Here is a 23,332-nt window from a genome sequence, read left to right on the forward strand (position 1 = left end):
GCCCTATATAATAAAAAATATACTGCCTATATTGTTTATTTCAAATTAGAGAGGTTTATAATTCTTGTGATTTTGCCCTTGTGACATGCAATTATGATATGTCTAATTTATTGGATGTCAGGTTAAGAATGTAGCTGCTAGATTATAACGTGGTTTTTGTTTGAGTGCTTATATCTTTACCAACTATCCCTGTGACCATGGGTAAGTCATTTTACTGCCTTGGGCCTTAGATTCTTTATCTCAGAAGTTGGGACCAAAATACTTACTGAACCTGTGTCCTTATGAGGATTGAATGAAGTGATTTTGATGTATCTGAAAATGGTTTGTAAACTCTCAAGCATTTTGTAGATTTAAGGTATTTGTTGTTTATGAAATACTAAGAAAATTAGTCTCTGGGATGTCCTTTAGTAATATTCTTTTTACTACTTTTGTACTCCTCTAATAGTTAAGTCAGTTGGCTTTGACACAGACCGTTGTTAAATGGGGAATTACAAGAAATCATCATGTATATTCTCTACATGTTCTTGGAAACATGTATGCAATATGGTGGGTACTGTACCAAACCGGCTCTCTGGGAGGGGGGAGCCCCAGTTTGTAGCTTTTGCTCTTTCCCGTGATGTAAATACTCTCACCACAGCCAATTTCAGGCCACCACTGAGATGTCCCTGAACTCAGAGTTGGGACAAGATGTGTACAGATGAGCTCTCATGAGTCTGTAAGAACTGATTCTAGCACACACTGAGCTAAGATTCAGTCCGTTTTTAGATGTATAGTCATACAGAAGTTATAATTAATCATGGAAACTGAAGGCTATCTTCAGTTTTCAAAAAAAACCTAAGAATGTTAATGTAGCAGTCTCTGAAAGACAGGAACCTGAAGTCAGACCTGGAGTCTCATTCTGAAGCTGCACTTAGTAGGACTGTGACCTTGGTCAAGTAAGAATATCTTTTAAGTTTCTTCATCAGTAAAAGAGACACAATAATAGTATCTACCTCAGAAGGAGAGGTTAGTGCCTGGTACAGACCACTGGTTGAAAAGAAGGAAAAGGATAACTTTATAACGTTAGTAACTTTTGTCATCAAACTTGTATGGTTCTAATAGCATGCTGAGTTTTGTATTATTTTATTTTTTAGCTGACATGGGTTTTGCCAGATTATTCAATTCTCCTCTAAAGCCTCTAGCAGATTTGGATCCAGTAGTTGTGACTTTTTGGTATCGGGCTCCAGAACTTCTGCTTGGTGCAAGACATTATACAAAAGCCATTGGTAAGTTAGTCTAAAATGATTTACTATTTTGGCATTAGATTATCATAAACAGCAAGTGGTATAATAATAAAGCTGCTTTTTAAAAATACCAATTTATATTTCTTTGTAAAAGTCCTGTTGTCTTCTGTATTTCTAAATTTTATAGTCTAGGGGATTTTGGATTTCTAACTGTACAGGAGAAAATAGTTCTTTTAAAAGAAGAAAGCATTTTCTTTCAGTGAATAGAGATACCAATCCTTTTGAGTTGCTATGGGAATGATCACATGCAAATTTTATTTTGTACTTACCTACTGTCAATCAGAAGAACTGGAGAGAAGTTTAGAATTTTTTTCTTCACAAAAAGAAAAACAGGAGTAGTGTGGTGTTGGAAGAGTCCCATCTATCTGGGGAAAAGTTAGTCAGCCTTTCTTAAATAGGAAACAATGTGACTAATCTTTCTTGCTTGCCATTATGGTTAACAGAATGACAGTTTCTCCATTAAGGTAGAAAAGAGACGGATATGGGTAGATTAGCTGTACTCAGCATCTTGCCAGCTCTCCGAGTAAAAGAGAAAAAACTGAGTAAGAAAATCTGTTATAAACACACTCTCTGTAGGATTTAAAGTTGGCCTCAGCACAGAAGCATCAGAGATTTTGCTACCTGGTCACTATGTTGTCCTCAGAGGATCCAGCTGTGAACTAAGGGAGTCAAGAAGAAAGCATCACCCTGGCTGGGTGGCTCAGCTGGTTAGAACATCACCCTGTACACCAAAAAGGTTTGGGTTCACTTCCTGGTAGGACGTGTAGGGGAGGCAGCCGATTGATGTTTCTCTCTCACACGGATGTTTCTGTCTTTCTCTGTCACTAAAATCAATAAACATATCCTTGGGTGAGGATTTTTTTAAAAGAAGAAGAGAAAGTCCTCCTCAAATCTAGAGATTTCTTTAAAAGAGGTTAAAAGAGAGGATAGGAAAGGAGTAAATAGTATGGTTAATATGAAGGGCTAGGTGTTTAAGGTACCTACATTTGCTAAGTATATTTGTTTAGATTTTCCTTTTACAGACAAGCACAATTCTTTCTGTTAAGCTTATGAAAAATCTGGTGACACCCAAATAACTGTAGAAGTTCTTACATTTGGAAGATTAGACAATTAACCTATTCATCGGTAAGAAGGGAAACAAGTTTTAATTATAGTAATGTCCTCATTCATTTGGAGGAATCTGAAAACTCAGATGCCAACAATGCATTTATACTTTGCCCAGGGATTGATACATTAGCATAGTGTTGGAATATTGTAATACCTCATAAATATTTCTGAAGAATTTTGTTCAATGAGTGAAATGAAATCCCATGAGCGGCCTCAGCACCGGGAGGTACACCGGTATGTATCACAGTGGAGGAATGTGGACCCCTCTCTCCCCCGCAGTTGAGGCCGTGGTAAAGCTCCACGTCAGGGGTGCCAGGGGCCCCCTGTTAGCAAGGTGCAGTGGCAGCTGTCTGTGAAGGTGGGAGAAAGGAAAACGGCAAAAAAGTAAGTGGGAAGCATCCAGTGGGCCTCAGAATGAGGAGTTAAATCAGAGCCTGGCTCTACCTAAATTCCAGGGAGTGACTTTGACTGTAGGGCTGTATTTCTGAGACTCTTCTAGAATTATGTTGGCTTTTCCTCTTATGGGGTGTCTGTTGAGAACAGTAAAATCTCTTAGGCAATCTCAGAAGGCACCAGAGGAGAGGAGGAGACTGGAAGGGAGCCAGAGGAGGGGGGCGTTGGTTGGAAGCAGCAGGTGGTGCTTTAGCACAGAATTGATGGTAGGTAACCCAGAGCCCTGGGGCAGGCGTAGAGGATATGGTAACAGCAGAAATTCAGATGTGGTGGACTCTTAGCAAGCACTGATACAGTCCATATCGAAAAGGGAGATTCCCTGTAAGAGAAGGCAGATTCAGCGAAAAAGCCTGTGTTAAACTAAACGACCCCCCACCCCTACCCCACCAAAGCCGGTCCTACTCTCAGAGATTCTTTTTTTCTTTTGTCCTCACCTGAGGGCATGCGTATTGATTTTAGAGGGGCAGGGTGGGGAGACACATCGGTCGGTTGCCTCTCATACACGGACTGAACCCTAGGCATGTGCTCTGACTAGGAATCGAACCCACAGCCTTTTGGTATATGGGACAACGCTCTGACCAACTGAGCCACACCAGCAAGGGCTTTCAAGAGATTCTCATAGAAAATTCATGCTGAGGCCCAGTTTTAACATGTACCATTAGGTGGTATGGCCCACATACTTTGACAGCCCACATTTTGAGAAGCACAGTTTTATGAATATTTTATATATAATTACTCTGTTGTTGAAATAAAATAAATGTGTTTTTTGAGAAATAAAGATAATTTTTACATGGATTGGAAATCAACTATATTTCTCGTTTTCTCAGGGTAAGGAGAACTAAAATTGAATTTTAACTAGTTTGTTACTTACTTGGCTAAGTAAATGAGATTTACCACTTATCCAAAGATAAAAACATAGTCACTAATTTCCAATTTTAGTCAAGTTCCAATTATTCGTTCTAGATAGAAGTTAGGAAAAAAGTTAAGACACAGAAAAAAAAAATAGACACCAAATTAGTTCTCTTTAAGCTTGAAATATATTCATACCAGACTTACGCATGCACACATATTCACTCATTTTTACTCTTCTTCATACCTGACTTAGAAATGAGTATTACGTCTACTGAGAGCATAGAAATAAGTTCGATGATTTTACATCACTGGAGGTTTGTGGAACGACCTTTAGTGGGGGCAGGAATGGTGTGAGTGTGAGAGAGAGTCAGAGACAGACTGTGTGCGAGTCTTGTCAGGAGAACAAGGTGGAGGAAAGAGACCTGAGAGACGAGTATAGGTGGCACAGAACTGGATGATCATTTAAAATCAGAAACATACGAGGCAGGAAAACTTAGAATGTAACACAGCCTGCTACACTGTGGTTCCTTATCTCATCAGTGAAGTCTAGATCCCAGTTCCTGTCCTTTGAACTGAGGACAAACCAGGAATTGGCACAAAACAACATAGAGCAGTCATCCCAGTGGGCTGCACAGGAGAGGCAGCCAGCGGCAAGAGAGGAGATGGGCTCACCAGAGGCAGCCGTACCGGGCAAGAGTGACAACCGACATGATACAGCTGGCAGGAAAGAATTAAAAAGTAGACACTGAACAGTGTTCCTGCTGTACTCTTTAGTGATGGAGTGTTCCTGATGATGACCTTCCTGTGTCATTAAGAAGGATGACATTACATGTTTTTATTTTATAGCCTCTTAAATTGACAGGTAGTGGAATAAAAATGGTTATGGAAGGGGTATGTTCCCATTGCCCAAAAGGCTTAACTTATGTGGAAAGAAACCATTTCTGAATGGAGTCAGATATGTGAAATATTACTAGATGCTTTTTTTTTCATTTGGCAATTTATTTTACCAAGTAGCATACACACTAATTGCAGCTGACAGATATAATTAGACTTTTTTCTTACTGAGCTTGTCTACAGAATGTGATTTCCACATTTAGTGAACTACTAAATAGGATACTTTTCTATACCACAGTCTGTGCCATTATTTTGAAAACTACATGTTAAATTGCATTTATTTAAGTATAACTGTGAATATATATCTCACAAAAATGAATTTATTTCTATATTTGGCAAAGCATTGTGAGTATAATATAGTCTCAGAATCTAAATTACAGTTTTTTAGTGTATAAAATTTAAATAGAATAATCTATAACTTGTGGTTTGAAATAGTTAATAAAACTTTCAAAGGTGCCTAACTTTATCCTGAGGGGTTGGGAGGGTTGGGGAAGCAACTAAGTGAATGTGCGTGATATAGTTGCTGGTGTATTTATCAGCTTCTGGACCTTACAGTTTATTGAAAAACCTGAAGTTGGTAGTCTTTCAAACAGAAGTTGGGTTTTCCCAGACAATTTTATGTGGTCTTACTGTTGATCTAGACTCACAGCTCAAACTTTTGCTTTATCATTATGCATTTGATTGATGTGCTGCTACACCTGATGGTGACATTGTTTTAGTCTATCAGATCTTGAGTACTGTGTTCTGTATCAGGTTATCAGTTGAATGTCTTAGAAATTGAGTTATTAATAGTGGTTAGAAAGGTATTTGCCTAAATATAAATTTATTGCTCGCTAAATTGAGTTTTCCAAGCTTATTTTCATCAGGAGAAACACAATAAATGTTTTTTATTTGTCTTTCAATGTGTTGTGATGATCAGGTATTCATTTCTCATATATATGTTTTCTTAATACATTAGTTATATTTTGTGTATTGCTCACTGAAAAGTATTTCTATATGTAGGTTGTGATGATGCCAGGAATTATAACTAAAGAAATATAATAAATTGTGTACCAAAATACTTGTTTTCCTTTCTTCATAGACATATGGGCAATAGGTTGCATATTTGCTGAACTGCTGACTTCAGAACCTATTTTTCACTGTCGTCAGGAAGATATAAAAACAAGCAACCCCTTTCATCACGATCAACTGGATCGGATATTTAGTGTCATGGGCTTTCCTGCAGGTAATTTATTTTCTTTTTCAGAGTATTGGAGTCATATTTCAAAATTATTCCTTTTCAAAAGCATTTTTAAGTATGTTATATATTTTTAAGCTAAAATAACTAGGAGATTTTTGATAAAAGTAACACATTATTTCCTGTAACAATATTCAATATTTTTTGTAAGATAAAGACTGGGAAGATATTAGAAAGATGCCAGAATACCCAACACTTCAAAAAGACTTTAGAAGAACAACGTAAGTAATTCTGTATTAAATATAAGTAGTAACTTGAGTGGGAATATTTAAATTAATCCTTTAAAAAAACAGATACAGGTTATTACTTAAATCAGAAACTTAGACCTTTTTAATGTTAATTATGCCCAATATGTTAATTAAAGAACATATTCCCGATGTTGTTCACCTATATACCAGGCTTAGGGTGTAGTATTTAAAAACTTCTAAGAATTTAAGGGGCATTAGTAGTTTAAATGTCTCATCTATTTTAACATGGTAAAGGGCTCAGTTCAAGGTCACAACTGTGATTTTCATCTTTATCAGAGTAGTAACTGGGGACCAAAATGCTGGGCTAACTACCAAGAAGGATGGCAGGAGGATGAACACATGGCCGAGACCTGAGTAACTGTGGGGACATGTGTGTTGAGTAGAAAGGAGAGGAAAGGTGATGGCAGGAGGGGAGTCTGTCATGAATGTGTATGCTTAGAGGACAAGGTGGAAGAGGTTCCCTTTTGGGTAACTCAGAAAAATTTCAGGACAGGATGGCTTGTAGGAACAAAAGCAGACATCATAAATAGAAGTACAGAATGGCACTTATCATTTTTGGCCCCTCTGTTACACAGTCCTTGGTAGGATCCTTTGCCTCTATCCATCTCCTTTGAAAAAACAAACACAAACACTACTGTTAGATTCCCATTTTCAGACTCAAGGCCCTCTTCCATCCTTGTCAGGGGGAGTGTTAACCTCTTCTCCTTCTATACAATACCTCTTCATCGCTCTCTCTCTCTTTAAAAAAGATTCTGTTTATTTTTAGAGAGAGGGGAGGGGAGGGAGAGAGGAGAGAAACATGGAAGTTTGAGAGAAGCACCAGTCTGTTGCCTCTTGTACACCCCAACCAGGGATCTGGCCCACGACCCAGGCATGCTCGCTGACTGGGAATGGAACCAGCAGCCTTTTTCAGGACAAGGCCCAACCCACTGAGCCACACCAGTCAGGGCCTCGTCAAGACAGCATTGATATTGTTCCAGGTTTTCTCTTCTCACTGTACACATTTTCCCAGGAAGCCTCCATGACTCTGATTGTGACAGTTTACTGTCAATTATGCTGATAACTCACAATTTATATATCCTCCTCAGGTCTCTTTCCAAGTTTCAGACCCACTTTTCTAATTGCCTTATGGAAGCTCAATTTCAGTGTCCACAGATACCTCAAATTAAATGTTCCAAACTGAACTCATTATGTATCCTCCTAAACCTTTCCTCCACTGTATTTCCTCTTATCTGATAATACCACTCAACGTACATGATTCACATATTATTGAAGCCAAAAGTATGAGAGATATCCATCATCTCAGTCTCTTCCATTTTGCTCCCCAGTGTCCAGAGAGTTAGTAAATCTAGGCAGTTCTTTGTTCTAAATATCCTTGAATCTTTATATGTCTCTCTATTCATGCTGACACTATTAAAACATAGACTGTCATTCTCTCACCTGGAATCTTAAATGGCCTCCTGAGTAATATTTCCAGTCTTCATTCCAACTCGCTATCTGTACTGCACTTACTGACAAAAACAGATCTGATCATGTTGGTCTTCTGGTTGCTCTTGGGTTACCACAGCCCTCAATTCCTTAATAGAGCAAACAGAGCCTTGGCTCTACATCAACAAATTCACCTCATAAATTACTCTTCACCTCGTATTCTATAGTTTAGATACCCTCAGTTTCTTTAAGAATCTCAAACACCCTGAGCTCTCCTAGTCCTCTGGATTTTTACACATGTTGTTCCCTCAGCCTGGGATGTACTTTCCTCCTACCCATTTAATCAGACTAAGTCCCTTATCCCTTCTACTTATCTTTAGGTTTTGGCATCACTTGCCTAATGAGTCCTTGTGTGACCTTCCAGGTCTGAGTTAGATGCTCCCCCTAGATACTGCTGTAGCATGCCATGCTGCTTCTCTCGGCACTAACCACTTAGCACCACAGTTAGCTTGTGAGTACTTACTTGCCTTTCCGTCTAGACTGTATATGGACCATATCTGTTTTACACACCATTATATGTATCCCCAGGGCCTGATAACATAATACATGCTCATTAGTTACTTCTCAAATGGATATTCAGTGAAAGTGATTCAAGTAATTAAAGGTACTCTAATAATATGAAAGATACAGAAAATTAATGAAGATACAGAACATTTAGCTCAATATTTAAAGATTAAAGGAAATTTTGTTTTTACAAATAGAATAGTGTTTACAAAAAAAAATTAAAAATTTTAAAAGATAAGCGAAATCCAGTTAGAAAAGAAACAGGAAAGGTTTAGAGATAAGAGTCCATACTTCCTAAGCAAGAGTTCTACTCACACAAAAGCAGACCATTGATACAGAAAACAAAACAGGATTTATTGACAATTAGCTAAATCTAATATAATACATATAATTCATTAAAGTAAAATATAATAAAGAAAAATTCCATAAAATGCTACTTCAAATAGCATAGAAAGTAAAAGAATAACTTGTTTTCGTTAGAAGAAAAGAAACAACCACAAAACTTATTCTCAAAGGGAATTGGGAAGGAAACAATAGAAGTTTCTGTAATCTTTCCAAAAGGGTCAGTACTTACTAGCTCATTAGAAGGCAAGGGCAAAATAAAATTAAGACCGAAATCATTAAGTTGACTTTAAAGACTGAATGTTCAAATAAGCATAGTTTCATAAATGCTTCATAATATATATAGTCTGAATTACTCAGAAACCATTCAGCTCCTAAATTATAGCAAAACTGGAAGAGGATAATTCTGAAAATGACAATTAGCTTAACTTTAATACTAGGAAAGATAAGAAACCACAATGGGAATTTAACAATAGGATTTTTCAAGTTCAAGGCGTTTTATATTATACAAATAACCTGGAGTCAGCCCAAGAAATCAGCTGATTCAACATAAGAATTAGAAACACGTAGACAGGCTCCACTTCTACATACACGTGAGAGTTCCTTCCCGTAACCAAATGCAGTGGCTACTACAGCAAGAAAATGTTCCTGGTATTGGAGGAAAAAATTTTAATATAAATGGCATAGATTTTTAAAAAAATTTTATTTACTTATTTTTCAAGTACAGTTTTCTGTCTATTTCTCCCATCCCAGCCCAACCCGTCCTGTGCTCCCCACCTCCCTCCCATTTTCACCCCCCTTAGTTCTTGTCCTTGTGTCCTTCATACTTGTTCCTCCAAATCCCTCCCCTTTTTCCCCCTTAAATTCCCTCCCTTCTCCCCTCTGGTCACTGTTCCCCTATTCTCTATTTCAGTGTCTTTTGTTTTTATTCTGCTTGCTTGTTTGTTTAGCTTCCTGTTAAAGGTGAAATCATATGGTATTTGTTTTTCAACACCTGGCCTATTTCACTCAGCATAATGCTTTCCATTTCCATCCATGTTGTTGCAAAGGGTAGTAGCTTCTTCTTTCTCTCTGCAGCATAGAATTCCATTGTGTATATGTACCACAATTTTTGGATCCATTCATTTACTGATGGGCACCTAGGTTGCTTCCAACTCTTGGCTATTATAAATTGTGCTGCTATGAACATTGTGGTGCATAGGTTCTTTGATATTGATGTTTTAGGATTCTTAGGATATAATCCTAGCAGTGGAATTGCTGGGTCAAAAGGCAGGTCGATTTTTATTTTTCTGAGAAAATTCCACACTGTTTTCCATAATGGTTGTACCAGTCTGCAATCCCACCAACAGTGAACTAAGGTCCCCTTTTCCCCACAACCTCTCCAACATTTGTTGTTTATTACTTTGTTTATGATAGCCATCCTGACCAGTGTAAAGTGGTATCTCATTGTGGTTTTAAATTGCATCTCTCTGATGGCTAGCGACATTGAGCATCTTTTCATGTGTCTCTGGATCATCTGTATGTTCTCCTTGGAGAAGTACTGTTCAAGTCCTTTTCCCATTTTTTAATTGGGTTGGTTGTCTTCTTAGAGTGGAGTCGTGTAAGTTCTTTGTATATTTTGAAGATTAAACCTTTGTCTGAGGTATCATTGGCAAATATACTTTCCCATACAGTTGGTTGTCTTGCTAATTTAATACTGTTTTCTTTAGCCACACAGAAGCTTTTTATTTTGATGAGATCCCATTTGTTTATTCTTTCCTTTATATTCCTTGCTCTAGGGGACATATCAGTAAACATGCTGCTGCGTGAAATATTTGAGATTTTCCTGCCTGTGTTCTCCTCTAGGACTTTAATGGTTTCACGGCTTATATTTAAGTCTTTTCAATGGCATAGATTTTTTTAAGTGAAAATACCCTTGTATTGGCAAGGGTATAAAAAAAATGATCACTCTTACTTGTGTGCTACTGATGGGACTATGGCTTCTCAAACTTTAATGTACCTGTAAATCATCTGGAGACCTTGTTAAACTGATTCAGAATCCAAGATAGGGCGTGAGAATCTGCATTTCTGGTGCAGGCTTTCAGGTGCCCATGCTGCAGCTCCATAGGTCAGGTTTGTGTAGCAGGGCTCTGGAGCACAGAAAAAGAGCGTTGAAATGTACATACCCTTTGACCTAATAATTCCAAGAATTTGTTTTGTGGAAGCAGTCAGAGCAACCACAGGCAGCTAACTCAGTACTTACTATGTGCCCGACATGGCCCTACACCCTTTGCCTACATTTTCTCAGATGATCCTCATAAAACTCTATAAGGTAGGTATAATTCCAGTCCTCAGTTTTCAGAGGAGGGATCTAAGCCTTTATAGTGGTTAACTAACTGCCCAAGATCACACAACTGGTAAATGACAGAGTCAGAGTCTGCTGGCATCTTTGATTCTCGCCAGCTCTGTAATATTGTCTCTCTACAGTGTATAACAGATTTACCTGCAAGGACCTGCATTTCATGACTGTTGTGAAACGAACATTAGTAACAGTAGGAAATATGTAACCACTACAAATAGTAAGTTTAAAGACATTTTGACAAGGGAAAATGTTTATGAAACAACATTAAGTGAAAAAAATTAGGACAGCCCTGGCCAGGTGGCTCACTTGGTTGGAACACTGTCCCAATACACCAAAAGGTTGCAGGTCCGATTCCTGGTCAGGGCACATACCTAGGTTGCAGGTTCAATCCCTGGTCAGGGCATGTACAGAAGACAACTGATCGATGTTTCTCTCATATCAATGTTTCTCTGTCTCTCTGTCTCTCTCTGTGGTTCTCTCTGGCTCTCACTTTCTTGTTCTCTTGTGCTCTCTCTCTCTCCGCCCCTCCCCCTCTCTATCTCCTCCTCCCACCCTCCCTTCCCTTCCTTCTTTCCTCTCTGTCTAAAATCAATAAACATATCCTCAGATGAGGATTTTTTAAAAATTAGGGCAGTTGCCCTGGCTGGTGTGGCTCAGTGAATTGAGTGCTGGCCTGCGAACCAAAGGGTCACTGGTTTGATTCCCAGTCAGGGCACATGCCTGAGTTGTGGGCCAGGTCCCCAGTTGGGGCGCACGAGAGGCCACCATACATTGGTGTTTCTTTCCTTTTCTTTCTCCCCCACTTCCCCCTTCTCTAGAAATAAATCTTTTTAAAAAATATTTTAAGAAATTAGGACAATTTATACAATATGATCCTAGTTTTATAAAAAGAAAACAAAAACCCTTCAGTGCTTGTCTCGTGTGTGTGTGTGTGTGTATATATATATATATATACACACACATATATATATATATATCAGCTTAATATAGCTTTCAGCTTTATATATATATATATATCTCCATGGAAATTATCAAAATCTTGACAGTGGTTCTTTATCACTCAGTGGTTTGAATATGAGTGATTTTAATTTTCTTCTTTATACTTTTCTATATTCTCTAAATTTTCTACCATGAATATTTCTTAACCATTTTAATTTGCAATATTTCATATATAGGAAAGAATACATATGATGAAAATATGATAGGTAGTCTATTTAGAATAATAAAATGACTCTCCCTCTAGTCAACCAAAGAAATAGAACATTACTAAGATTACAGAAGTGTGCCATATATTCCCTTCCTTCCTGCCCACATCTCTCCCAAGGGGGTAGCCACTATTCTGAATTTGCGTTTACCATTCCTGGTTTTTTGTTGTAGTTTTAATACAAATAAATTATTGTTCAGTTTAATATATCTTTAAACTTTTTATATAAACAGTATCATACTTTCTGCAATTTGTTTTCCCCCCATTCATTTTTACTACTGTTAACATTATATTACATGAATACATGGCAATTGCATTATCCATTCTTCAGTAGACATTTGGGTTCTTTACAGTTTTTTCTATTACCAAAATGCTGCCAAGAACACTTCTTGTCCATGTATCCTGTTATACATGTGCAAAAATCTCTCTTAGACTAGAGTATGTACCAAGGAAAGCAATTGCTGGGTCGTAAGATATTCACATTTTCAACTCTTAATGGTTAATGCATAATTATTTTCCAAAGTGACTGTAACAATGTAAACTTTTCATGCATTGTGTAACAACTCCTGTTTCTTCACACAATTACCAGTATTTGGTTTGCATTCTATTTTAATCAGAAAAAAAAAACAAACAGTGGTGTAAACACATATCTTAAGGAAAAATCAGCCTTGAAGCTTTCTGTCAAATAAATGGTGTGAGTGTCCCCAATGATGTGTGATTGTTATGTCCTTGCAGGTACGCCAACAGTAGCCTCATAAAGTACATGGAAAAACACAAGGTCAAGCCTGACAGCAAAGTGTTCCTCTTGGTAGGTGCATTTCCCCCCAGCCAGGAAGTCGTGCTTTAGCACAGCTCTCCCCTCGTTCCATCTCCCATGCAATTGTCCCAGCTGCTCCTTCTCCTTAGAAAGAAAAGAAATCAGTGAATGCTGGGGCAAATTAAGTATTTTTCTTTTGAGATGTTACTCTTGACTTCTTGCCTTATTTTTTTCCCAGTGATTTATCAGCAGAAAAAATTAAATTCTACATTAAAGGGCTTTAATGCTAATGATTTTTGCCAATTTCACATAAATGTGTGTAATGTACTAATCATGCAGGGAGCTGTATGAAATGGCATTTGATATTAATCCTGTTAGACATTAATGCAGGAGTCAAAACATTGACTTCTAAACAACCTTTTCACGTGCTGTCAATTTCTTATGTGTTACTCTAGCTTCAGAAACTCCTGACCATGGATCCAACTAAGAGAATTACCTCTGAGCAGGCTCTGCAGGATCCCTATTTTCAGGAGGACCCCTTGCCAACATTAGAGTATGTATCCTACCTTTTCTGCCTCCTTTGCTCTAGGTCGAGGATGTCGGGTAGTGGCTGAAAGCAAGAGAACACTTGTTACTGTGGTATTTTGTCTTCACTAGTTAATACTACCTTGGAGAAAAAGTACTCACAAGAAAGGTCCTGCATTTTGAAAGAGGTAAAACTATAGAGAGGTGTGAATGAAAACAAGAATTTTAAGAATGACCATTAATCAGTTCTACAGATAAAAGTAAAGCTGAGAACAGATGGCACTTTTATAGATGGTCAGTCAGAACAGTTTAAGCCAAACCAGTAAGGGACTGAGAATTTAAAATTCAGCACATCCACTGTATAAACATAACTCTATTTCCCCATCCTTGTTTATACCTACGTATATAATTGTGCTGAGATTTATTAGAAGTGCAGCTTTTCTTGAGAAAAAAGTTATTTTCTTTATTGGAGCAAATACAAATTCAGTTATTTTTAGTGCTAATGAAGTTTGTGTGGAGAAATTTTATGTCATATATGTTAACTCTCTTAGCAGCTAAGATTTGTTATGGAACGTGACAACTAGTGTAAAATTTTAGGCAACGAATTGTTCTTTGATTTCTAAATTAAGTTGTTTTTTGGAGACATCCAGCAAACACCAATCACAGAGGAAGAGTAGGAAATATGTCAAGAAAAATAAGTTGAACTTTAAATGAACAAGGTCAGTGATATTGTAGATTTTAGGTCATGACATGTGTTCTTTCTTTTTAATGATTCATAGTGTGTTTGCTGGCTGCCAGATTCCGTACCCCAAGCGAGAATTCCTAAACGAAGATGAACCCGAAGAGAAGGGTGACAAGGTGTGAAGTGCATGTCACAGTCTCACTTCCGGAGGGAAGGGAGGCAGAGACAGCATGTAGGAAAGTGTGATGTAACGGGCCACCTTTTATTTAATTATGTATTCAATTAGGTGTACGTTGAAATTGAAAATGTAATCAGCTTGCAGATAGGTGAACTTCCTGGTTTGTTTCATAGCCTATTTTGTTCCCTGATTTTTCACTCTTGCCCTCCTTGTTTGTTCAGCTTTATTACCATCACTAATTTACGCAGTCTGCTTTTCAAAGCATCATTCAGTTCTTGATTGTACAGAGATGTGAGGCCCTCCCCACACTCTTCTACCCCAAAATCACTATCAAAAGACTAGCAGCTATCTCAGGGAGTGCAGAACTTTCCTTTGTGCCTTCTGGTCTTCCGTGGAAGATCTGTGTCTGATTTGGAAGGTGACTGCAATCGAAATGAACTTGAGAAGATGAGTCCCACTCAGAGCTCAGTCCTTTGACCTTTGAGGGTGCCGTATTCCTGGCTGCTCATTCTTCAGTCATTCCAGTCACTTTGGTGTCCCACGTAGGTTGCCCTGCAGGCTGAGTCAGTGGTCACATGTGCCTATCATATAAAAGAAATTTCCTGTTAATTTAGTTCTTCTTTTCCTTCCAAGAATCAGCAACAGCAACAGAACCAGCATCAGCAGCCCACAGCCCCTCCCCAGCAGGCAGCAGCCCCTGCGCAGGCACCCCCGCAGCAGCAGAGCAGCACCCAGACCAACGGGACCGCGGCGGGCGCTGGGGCCGGGGCCGGGGGAGCCGGGGCAGGGCTGCAGCACAGCCAGGACTCCGGCCTTAACCAGGTGCCTCCGAACAAGAAACCGCGGCTCGGCCCTTCAGGCGCAAACTCGGGCGGGCCTGTCATGCCGTCAGATTATCAGGTATTCATTCCCCGGAGTTTTTCACTTTCGTACTTTCATGTTTATACATTTTATGAAATAGATCCTTTTAGAATTAAGTAGTACTTCCCTCTAAAGTTTGGCTGTACAAACTGTATAATCCTATTTCTCGGGCATTACGTGAAAATGAAGATTTCATGTAATTGTGCAAGATATTTCTCTCTTGACTTGTTTATCCTGACACCCTAAGGAGGGCACCTCCCTCCTCAAAGAAGATTTCTCATTTTCCACTAACAGCTGCCTGTCAGCTTTGGGTCAAAAAAAAGATACCTAGAGCCCTGGCTGGTGTAGCTCAGTGGATTGAGTGCGGACCTGCGAACCACACGATCGCAGTTCGATTCCCAGTCAGGGCACATGCCCGGGTTGCAGGCAGGTTCCCTGCAGGCTAGTTCCCAGCAGGGGACACACAAAAGGCAACCATACATTGATGTTTCTCTCCCTCTCTCCTTCCCCCTTCCCCTCTAAAGATAAATAAATAAAAATCTTAAAAAAAAAAAAAAAAAAGATACCTAGATAAGCAGTTGAAAAGGGAGAGGAGCCCTGGCTGGGTGGCTCAGTTGGCTGGAGTGCCGTCCCACGCACCAGAAAGCTGCGATCTCCATCCCTGGTTAGGGCACAGGCCTGGGTTGGCGGTTCAGTCCCCAGTCAGGGTGTGTGTGGGAGACAATGGATGGATCACTGTTTCTCTCCCCCCCCCCCTTTCTCTCTCTAAAACCAATAAACACATCCTTGGGTAAGGGTTAAACAAATAAGAGAAAAGGGGGAGAAGTGGCAGCTTATTTTGGACAAAATAGCTGTATACCAGAAAGATTTGCTGTCACTGGGAGGAAGCAGTAAATAGCCACATCAACAGACAAGAGAAAGGGATTAAGACTGAGACTTCTCAGAAATAACCTTAAGTCTCGCTGTAAACAATTCTGAGACTAGAAATACTAGTTGAGAGTATTTTTGGTTGAAGGTATTTTGATGAAAAGAAAACTACAATTGTAATACAAATTCAGGAAATTAAAGAAAAAAGTCCAAGGTTTGGTATTTGGGGAGAGAGGTAAAAATACTTGTGAAAACCACAGGGAATCGTGCAATAATAACAACAACAACAAAGACATTTTCAGGGTAGTAACAAGCTAAGAAAAGATCTAAGAAGATGAGAAGAGAAACTTAAATGGAAGGTTAAAAGAAAAAAGGTTGAGAACCACTGTGGTCCCTCAAGGAACCGGTGGGGGAGGAGCAGGTAAAATTAGAGAAAGTAGAAAACACAGCCGCGGGCGGGGGAGCCATGAACTCACTGACAGGGAAGAAAAACGGGAGCCAGAAAGACGTAATAAATGGCTGCCTACACAGGCTTTACATTCTGAATATCTCGACAGACTAACGTGCTTTCACGTGACTGCTTCTCTGGAAACTTCTCTTGGAAGATTCTCTGGGAGCAGATGGGCACATCATAGCACTGTCATTTGGTTACCATTAAACCAATCAGGGTTTCATTTTGATCTACTAAAAGCAGTAGAAGTCATGAACCTATTTGAATTTTATTATAAATTCATTTTTTTCCTGGACATTGATGTAGTCCTATTACAGGAGCAATAAAGCTTTACTATGTACTGGCTTATCTTTGTATCTCGGATTGTATTGTATTAACCTGATTATAGTCAATTATGGACGGATTACTTAAGTACTGTTTTTATTCCTTTCAAACCTGAGAGCTCTGCAAAATGCTTTTCTTGGTCCTTCCTGTGCTATTTACTTAAAAGTAAAACAGCGCTGGTAGGAATAGGGTAGATATCTCAGCCGTTTAGTTAGGAGAACTAGCAGGAGGAGCAGGGGAATCCTTTTACACCAGTTTGCTCTTTGTCTGGTTTGGAAAATCCAGGGTGCTGTGTCTCATCTACTGGAGTAAAAGGGTCATCGCCCCCTAACAATTACAGGGCTTTCCAGTGGGAAGAACTTTTTTTTCATGATAAACTTAAAAATAAAACATAGTTAGAGTGTGGGATTTTGAAAAGCTTCTTACACCAACACAACTAGTCAGAGTTACGTAACTCAGGAGGGAGCCGAGCCAGTCAATTTTAACCAACCCCCCCACCCCCTTACTGCCCAGCTGTCCGGGACCAGCTGTGTTGAGTCCAGTTGGGCAGCCTTTGCACATGGGGATCTTGTTTGTCCTTTCTTAAAACCAAGGGCCACCTGAAAATCATTTTTGCTGTAACTACAAGTGACAGCTTTATTGCACGTACTCTTTTCCACTCCTCACGGGAAGAGCCAGCCTTCTTTCTGAGCGTAACCAGAGACACTGGTGCCCGCCGTGCTGGTGCCCATCCGGGCACCGTGTTTTTATTCTACAGGTGGATTTTCCTTTCACATGTTTTTCCATATTTGCCCTGGGAGCTGTGAAGATGAATGTTTCATTTAAAGTAATCAGGTACATTGAACTGAAATACATTTGTGTCTGCCTCCTCTTGAAAGTGCTCGTGAGGACATTTTCAGTATGAACATTGTTTTATTCTAAGTAAAGACCGGCAGTTGGTAAAGCCCCCTCACCGCCGCCACGCCCTGCCCATCCTCGCCTGGCTTTGTCCTGGCGCTGCTGGCTGCCGCCTCCACTCTAGCCTCTACTTCTGAAAACTCTTTTTCCCCTAAAACTGATTTCTTAATCATGGCTTCGTTATTTGTAATGAGAAAATCAGCAGGCGTCTGTTTACGTTATGGTTACCATTGACTAAAGAGTGCCAAACTGACTATTCTTGTTTCTAAATCTCTCTTATGCAAACAGTGACTAGCCAGAATTAGTGCAGAGAGCGCTGGATGGCCTAAGTTTCCCCACTGCCTCGTGTGCGCACGCCAGTGCAGCTTTATTTCCCAAAGAATTCCAGCCAGACGTGCGGTCACAGTGGTGGCAGGCTGTGATTTTCAGATGAGTTAGCTGGATCCGAACCAGGAGCCTCTGGTGAGAGTGGCTCATTTCTCCATCCCGTTGTCACGAGCTTCTCTCTTCTCTCCTCAGTAACTTCCTTTCCTGTCTCCTTCCCCTAGCACTCCAGTTCTCGCCTGAATTACCAAAGCAGTGTTCAGGGATCCTCTCAGTCCCAGAGCACACTAGGCTACTCCTCCTCGTCGCAGCAGAGCGCCCAGTACCACCCGTCCCACCAGGCCCATCGGTACTGACGCCGCCACCCAGGGCACAGACGCCAGCAATGTGATGTCTGCATTGAAAAGAACCAAAAATGCAACGGCTGCGATGCCATGTAAAACTCATCCACTTGGGAGGAAAACTCCATGCTAAGCATCTTGCAGGACTGACAGATGTCTCTTCTTCATTGACTTAAGGAAGATTTTTGTGAAGTTCCCCCAACACCCTTTCCCTGCATGTGCTCCATCGTGACGTCTCTGATAAAGCATCTGATCTAATCCCAGCACTTAACCTCTGTAACCTTCAGCATTTTTTTGAAGGATTTCCTGGTGCACCTTTCTCATGCTGTAGCAATCACTATGATTTATCTTTTCAAAGCTCTTTTAATAGGATTTTGATGTTTTAGAATCAGGACTACAATTGAGTATTGTTTTATACGTCATAAACCAACCTAGAAACACAGGTAAAAATGCACCTTTTAAAGCACTGCGTTGTTTTCACAGGGCGTAACTGTTTTGCTCTTGGGAGTCTTAAACAGAAATGGTTGCTGTCCCAAAGTACTTTGCAGTTATGTCTTTACTTACCTAGCTTCAGGGACGGGCTAGTGAAATGACACGTGGCGGGACAGAGGGAGCCTACAACCAAAACCAGCCTGGGTCTCTGCAGTTACCATGCTGTATGCTATGAAGAACTGAAGTGGTGGTAATTTTTGTATAATCATTCACATGGAACTTAGTTCCTAGAATCCTCTTATTCTGAATAGTAGTCAGTAATTAAGAATTATAAATTTAACCTTCATGTAGCTAAGTCTACGTTAAAAAGGGTTTCAAGAGCTTTGATGAAATACAGTCCTCTGGTGACCCACACCAGAAAGCTGAAGAGAATATTAACTGCACTAGGATTTCTTTAAGGAATAATGTTGATCAAAGGATGTATTACTTCCCTTTGAAGGAAAAGCTTTTAGTGTGTATTGTACATAAAGTTGGCTTCTGTAAAGAACTGTTGGTTTCTTCACATGTGGGCCATCTCGAGTAACTTTCTTACATAATCAAGGGTACTCAATAGAAGCCTGCAAATTAATCTGCTTTTAAAACAAAGAGCAGTGTTCTCCATTAATATCTGCATTAGCTACAGAGTGACTATTTTTAAAGCATGTTAAAAAGTTTAGGTTTTATTCATGTTTAAAGTATGTATTATGTATGCATAATTTGCTGTTGTTATTGAAACGTAATTCTATCAAGACTTTTCATTGCACTGAATGCTTTCTTTTGCCCCTAGGGGAAAACTATAATTGTGCCTAAAAAACTATGGGCAGATAGTATACAACTGTACTAGAGAAAGTGCATATTTGCATTTCCCTGATCTATGAATTGGAGGCTGAGTGCTTTCTCAGCCAGTGTGAAGAACCCCTCACTCCCCAGAGTCACAAAGAAATGTGGACTTAGAGCTCCCGCTGTAATGTAAGGGACGAGACATTTGTGTTCTTCTGAATGCTACTAGCAGCACCAGCCTTGTTTTAAACGTTTTCTTAGCTAGAAGAAATAGCTGATTGTTGTATATGCAAGTTATGAGCATTGTTTTTTACTATTCCTTATGAACTTATCTACCTGGTTATGATACTCTGGGTCCATATACAAGTTGAGTAAGATTTTAGACAGAAGCCAGTATACATTTTGCACTATTGATGTGATACCGTAGCCAGCAAGGACCTTACAGATTTCAGCGTAAAGATGCTTATTAATGATAAAGACTATCCAGTGACACTCACCAACACCGAAGCAGTCGCCCTGCTTCACTGGGAGGAGTTGCCACGCTCTGTGGTGATTTACCCCTTCCATTTTTTTAAAATGAAAAATTAACAGTCCTCTCCATAATGTAGCTACACATGTGAAATTCTGCCCTGCACCCTGAACCCTCACTGTCCAGAGCAATTGGCCGCCAGGTGCTCCCCGCACACCCAGCGCTGCGCTGGGCAGAAGCTACAAAGGGCAAAGCGTGCTTCCTGGCACTGAAGGAGCTTATGGTCAATTCCGTCAAAGGAAGCTCTCCTGAGATAAGTGGCTTATAAGTGAAACCATTTTTTAATATGAAGGTTCCAATTGGATAGTTATATTCCAAATTCTCTACAGTAAACAGTGCTATGGAGAGGTTTCTATGCCTAGCTACCTTCAACAGAGCCAGCAATTCAGTATCACAACAGGCATTACTGTACATTTGAAATACCCACAGCAGCCTTTCAACAATTGGGTGGCCCTTGGTAGTCAGAACACACACTACTAAGTGGTTGCAGGAAATTAAAATGAACAGAAGCTCTGTCCTGTCCTTATGGAGAGATTACACTGAATAAAAAATGTACCCAACTGTGTGCATGAGCCAAAATGCCATGCCCCTTAATACTTTATATGCAACTTTGATAGACTCTTCTTGTGGTATGCGCTTCCACAATCACAGGACTGCCCTGCGTTCCTGGTGTATAGTGAATTTCGCTGGTGGAACTGATGGAGACACTGTAAGGGAATTTCACCAATCGTTCCCAATAAGGTGTTCTCCAGAATATAGCCAGATTTCCCCGTTACACACAGTCGGGGTTCTGGTCACTGCACTGGCCCTGTCCTCCTATGTCCCTGCCTCCGAGTGGTGCACACCCATGGGTGCCCATTACCCTTTGAAATAATTGTGGTTTTTAATTTCCTTTTCCCTGTGAAGGGAAACAGAGCCTTTAAGACACTTATGGGCCTAAAACTGTGGGGCCTCAAAGGAGAACTGGGAAGCATTTTAAGGTTCACATTTACTTTCACAGCCCCCAAATGACTACATTCCTCTTTGAAAATGTGTGACTGTCATGTTCCCTGAGAGCGCAGTGGGTGGCAGCCCTCAGCCCGTGGGGGCACCCAAACCAGGGAGGTTCCCGCAGGAAGGAGTGAGAGTGAAGGTTTTCTGCTCTCCACGTTACCAGTCTGTTTGGGGGTAGCTTTCTGGTGAGGTGTGTGTTTGGAAAAAGGGGTTTGGGAATTTCAGGACAGCTGAGCGTCGAGGGTAAGGTGGCCTTGGGCTGATACGATGAGGCAGAAACAACCCTTGTGGTGAAGCAGATCATGCAGCAACATACAGAAATCAAGGACACGTATATTTTTATATCTCTGTGGTTTTAAAACTGTAGTACGTAGATTTTTGGCCTTCTGCACTACTCTATTGCTCTTATAAACATAATTTACATTTACGAATGGAAAGGGACGACATTTACATATGCGTTCACTGCCTCATGCCTGGTGAAGCAACTGTTAGTTATATGCCTCTAAAATCGTGCTGTTTTCCTGCTCAAGGAAGAAACGTAGTTGGACAATAAGATTTGCAAGTAAATCTGCTTTGAGTAAATTTATGTAGCAGAAACTGTACCATGAAGGAAGAAACCTATGAAAACTGCAAACCAAACTCTTGTCGGTGGTGATACCTTGAGAGGGAGTGGAGGAAGGCAGCGAAATGGCAGGGTACAGGGGCTCGAAGGATTTAAGTGTAAGTACCATTTTATATAAAACATAGTCATTTAGGTCCCCATAATCTTAAAGAATAGTCACAAATATCATAAAGTTCATTGTTTTAGGATTTTTAAAAAAATTGTTGTACCTAAGGCCATACTTACTCTTCTATGCCATCACTGCAAAGGAGTGATATGTATGTATTATATGAAAAAATCCTAATGCACTGTTATCTCCTAAATATTTAGTAAATTAATGCTATTTAATTTTTTTAAAGATTTGTCTGTGTAGACACTAAAAGTATTACACAAAATCTGGACTGAGGATGTCCTTTTTTAACAGCAATTGAAAGTACTTTTTATATATGTTATGTAGTACATCTTTCTTAAACTGCCTAGTTTGTATTTCCCATAATCCCTATTTGTGCAGTGTGCCTGTCCTTGTCTCTTTTTCAGTCATTTCCTGCACGCATCCCTCATTACATGATTATAGAGATGACTGTATGCTTTCCACACTCGGCTGCGAGGTGCGTGCTCACAGCCGGCTGCGCCCCAGCGAGGCCTGCTCTGTGGGGTGCGGGACAAGCTGCCGCTTTGGAGCCGAGTGTTTCCCGCTTTTGAGTTGTCCTGGCATCCTTCTTGAAATGACTGTTAAAACTAAAATGAGTTACATTGCATTTATTTTATATTCTTGGTTGTAATAAAATTTAATTGACTTTGTTTCTGTGTGGATTTTTTAAGGATGAAAGGCTCTTGTCACAAGTTTTAGTATTAAATTTGATCTGTGTGGGCCTGGAAGCTTTTCAGTTCCCACTGGCCCTGCAGAGAGGCAGTCTCCCTGCGAGTCGCCGTATGTTATTTTACTCGGGACCTTTATGATGTCACAAGCCCACAGAGGCAAGGCTCACAAATAGCTCAGAAGCAAAATTACAGTTTTTAAAACATCTCTAGGACAAACATCCTATTTTTGAAGATGAAAATTAGAATGACGGTGTAGAAAAAACAAATAGGCCGCATTTTGTGGGTAGAGTGGCGCTGGGAGTCTCTTCTCTTGTAAGAACGTTCTGCTGTACCTGGCTTCCCCTTAGCATTCATTTGATGAATCTCCCAAGGTTATTCCAAGGGTCAAAGGCATCATGGAATGAGCTGAAGAAGGTGTAAGTGATGCACACAAGATTTCCATTTCTATTTAAAAGGGCTACTGCACATGCCCAGCTGCTTCACTGCCTGGCAGACGGTGTTTCCAGTACCATACTGTCTGTAGGATACAGCTTCTCTTGGAGAACTGTTTTTTGACCACAGCTGCCTTTGTAACCAGCCACCTGGGTAAAAGAAAGTGGAGGATTCCACAAACCCCTTACCTCCTTCTCCAGGGTGAAGAACCTGGAAGGAAGTACGAGTCTGTCTGCATAGCTGAGTTCTTTGTGGACAGTGCCTGGGATTTATTCCTCCTGCCCTGCCAGCAGCTGGCATGATACCCAACAGAGCAGATAATTAATATGGCGAGTCATTAGCTGCACTTTTGTACACTGGTGTAGAATTCCTGGATGACTTAAAATGCTGTATTTGTATTTGGACGGGGATGAATGAATGTAATTTCCATAAATAATGAAAATGCTAGAAATAGGCATCACTTCTTAAAATAGGTTCATTTCTTATATTTTTGGCTGCAAAGTCATAATAAGATATCACCCCTAAGGAACAATCTAAATTGCAT

The 23,332-nt window shown here is 40.0% G+C and overlaps 1 protein-coding gene and 1 pseudogene across 3 annotated transcripts in view; one reads left to right on the forward strand and one right to left on the reverse strand.

Annotated features, from left to right (window-relative positions):
- Window positions 1-22,335, forward strand: part of CDK19 (cyclin dependent kinase 19) — a 150,927-nt gene extending 128,592 nt beyond the window's left edge. For all 3 annotated transcript variants that reach the window (XM_053664768.1, XM_037158974.2, XM_053664769.1), the window contains 8 exons: window positions 1,134-1,265; window positions 5,671-5,814; window positions 5,978-6,047; window positions 12,689-12,761; window positions 13,166-13,263; window positions 14,015-14,093; window positions 14,729-14,995; window positions 18,044-22,335. In XM_053664768.1, coding sequence (XP_053520743.1) covers window positions 1,134-1,265; window positions 5,671-5,814; window positions 5,978-6,047; window positions 12,689-12,761; window positions 13,166-13,263; window positions 14,015-14,093; window positions 14,729-14,995; window positions 18,044-18,175 — 995 coding nt within the window. In that variant the 3' untranslated portion in view covers window positions 18,176-22,335. The remainder of the gene's footprint in view (window positions 1-1,133; window positions 1,266-5,670; window positions 5,815-5,977; window positions 6,048-12,688; window positions 12,762-13,165; window positions 13,264-14,014; window positions 14,094-14,728; window positions 14,996-18,043) is intronic.
- LOC119059446 (uncharacterized) lies at window positions 6,688-6,792 on the reverse strand (annotated as a pseudogene).
- Window positions 22,336-23,332: the final 997 nt, after the last annotated feature.

Source organism: Artibeus jamaicensis, unplaced genomic scaffold, assembly GCF_021234435.1.
Source record: "Artibeus jamaicensis isolate MK-2021 breed Jamaican fruit bat unplaced genomic scaffold, CSHL_Jam_final contig_387, whole genome shotgun sequence".
NCBI lineage: Eukaryota > Metazoa > Chordata > Mammalia > Chiroptera > Phyllostomidae > Artibeus > Artibeus jamaicensis.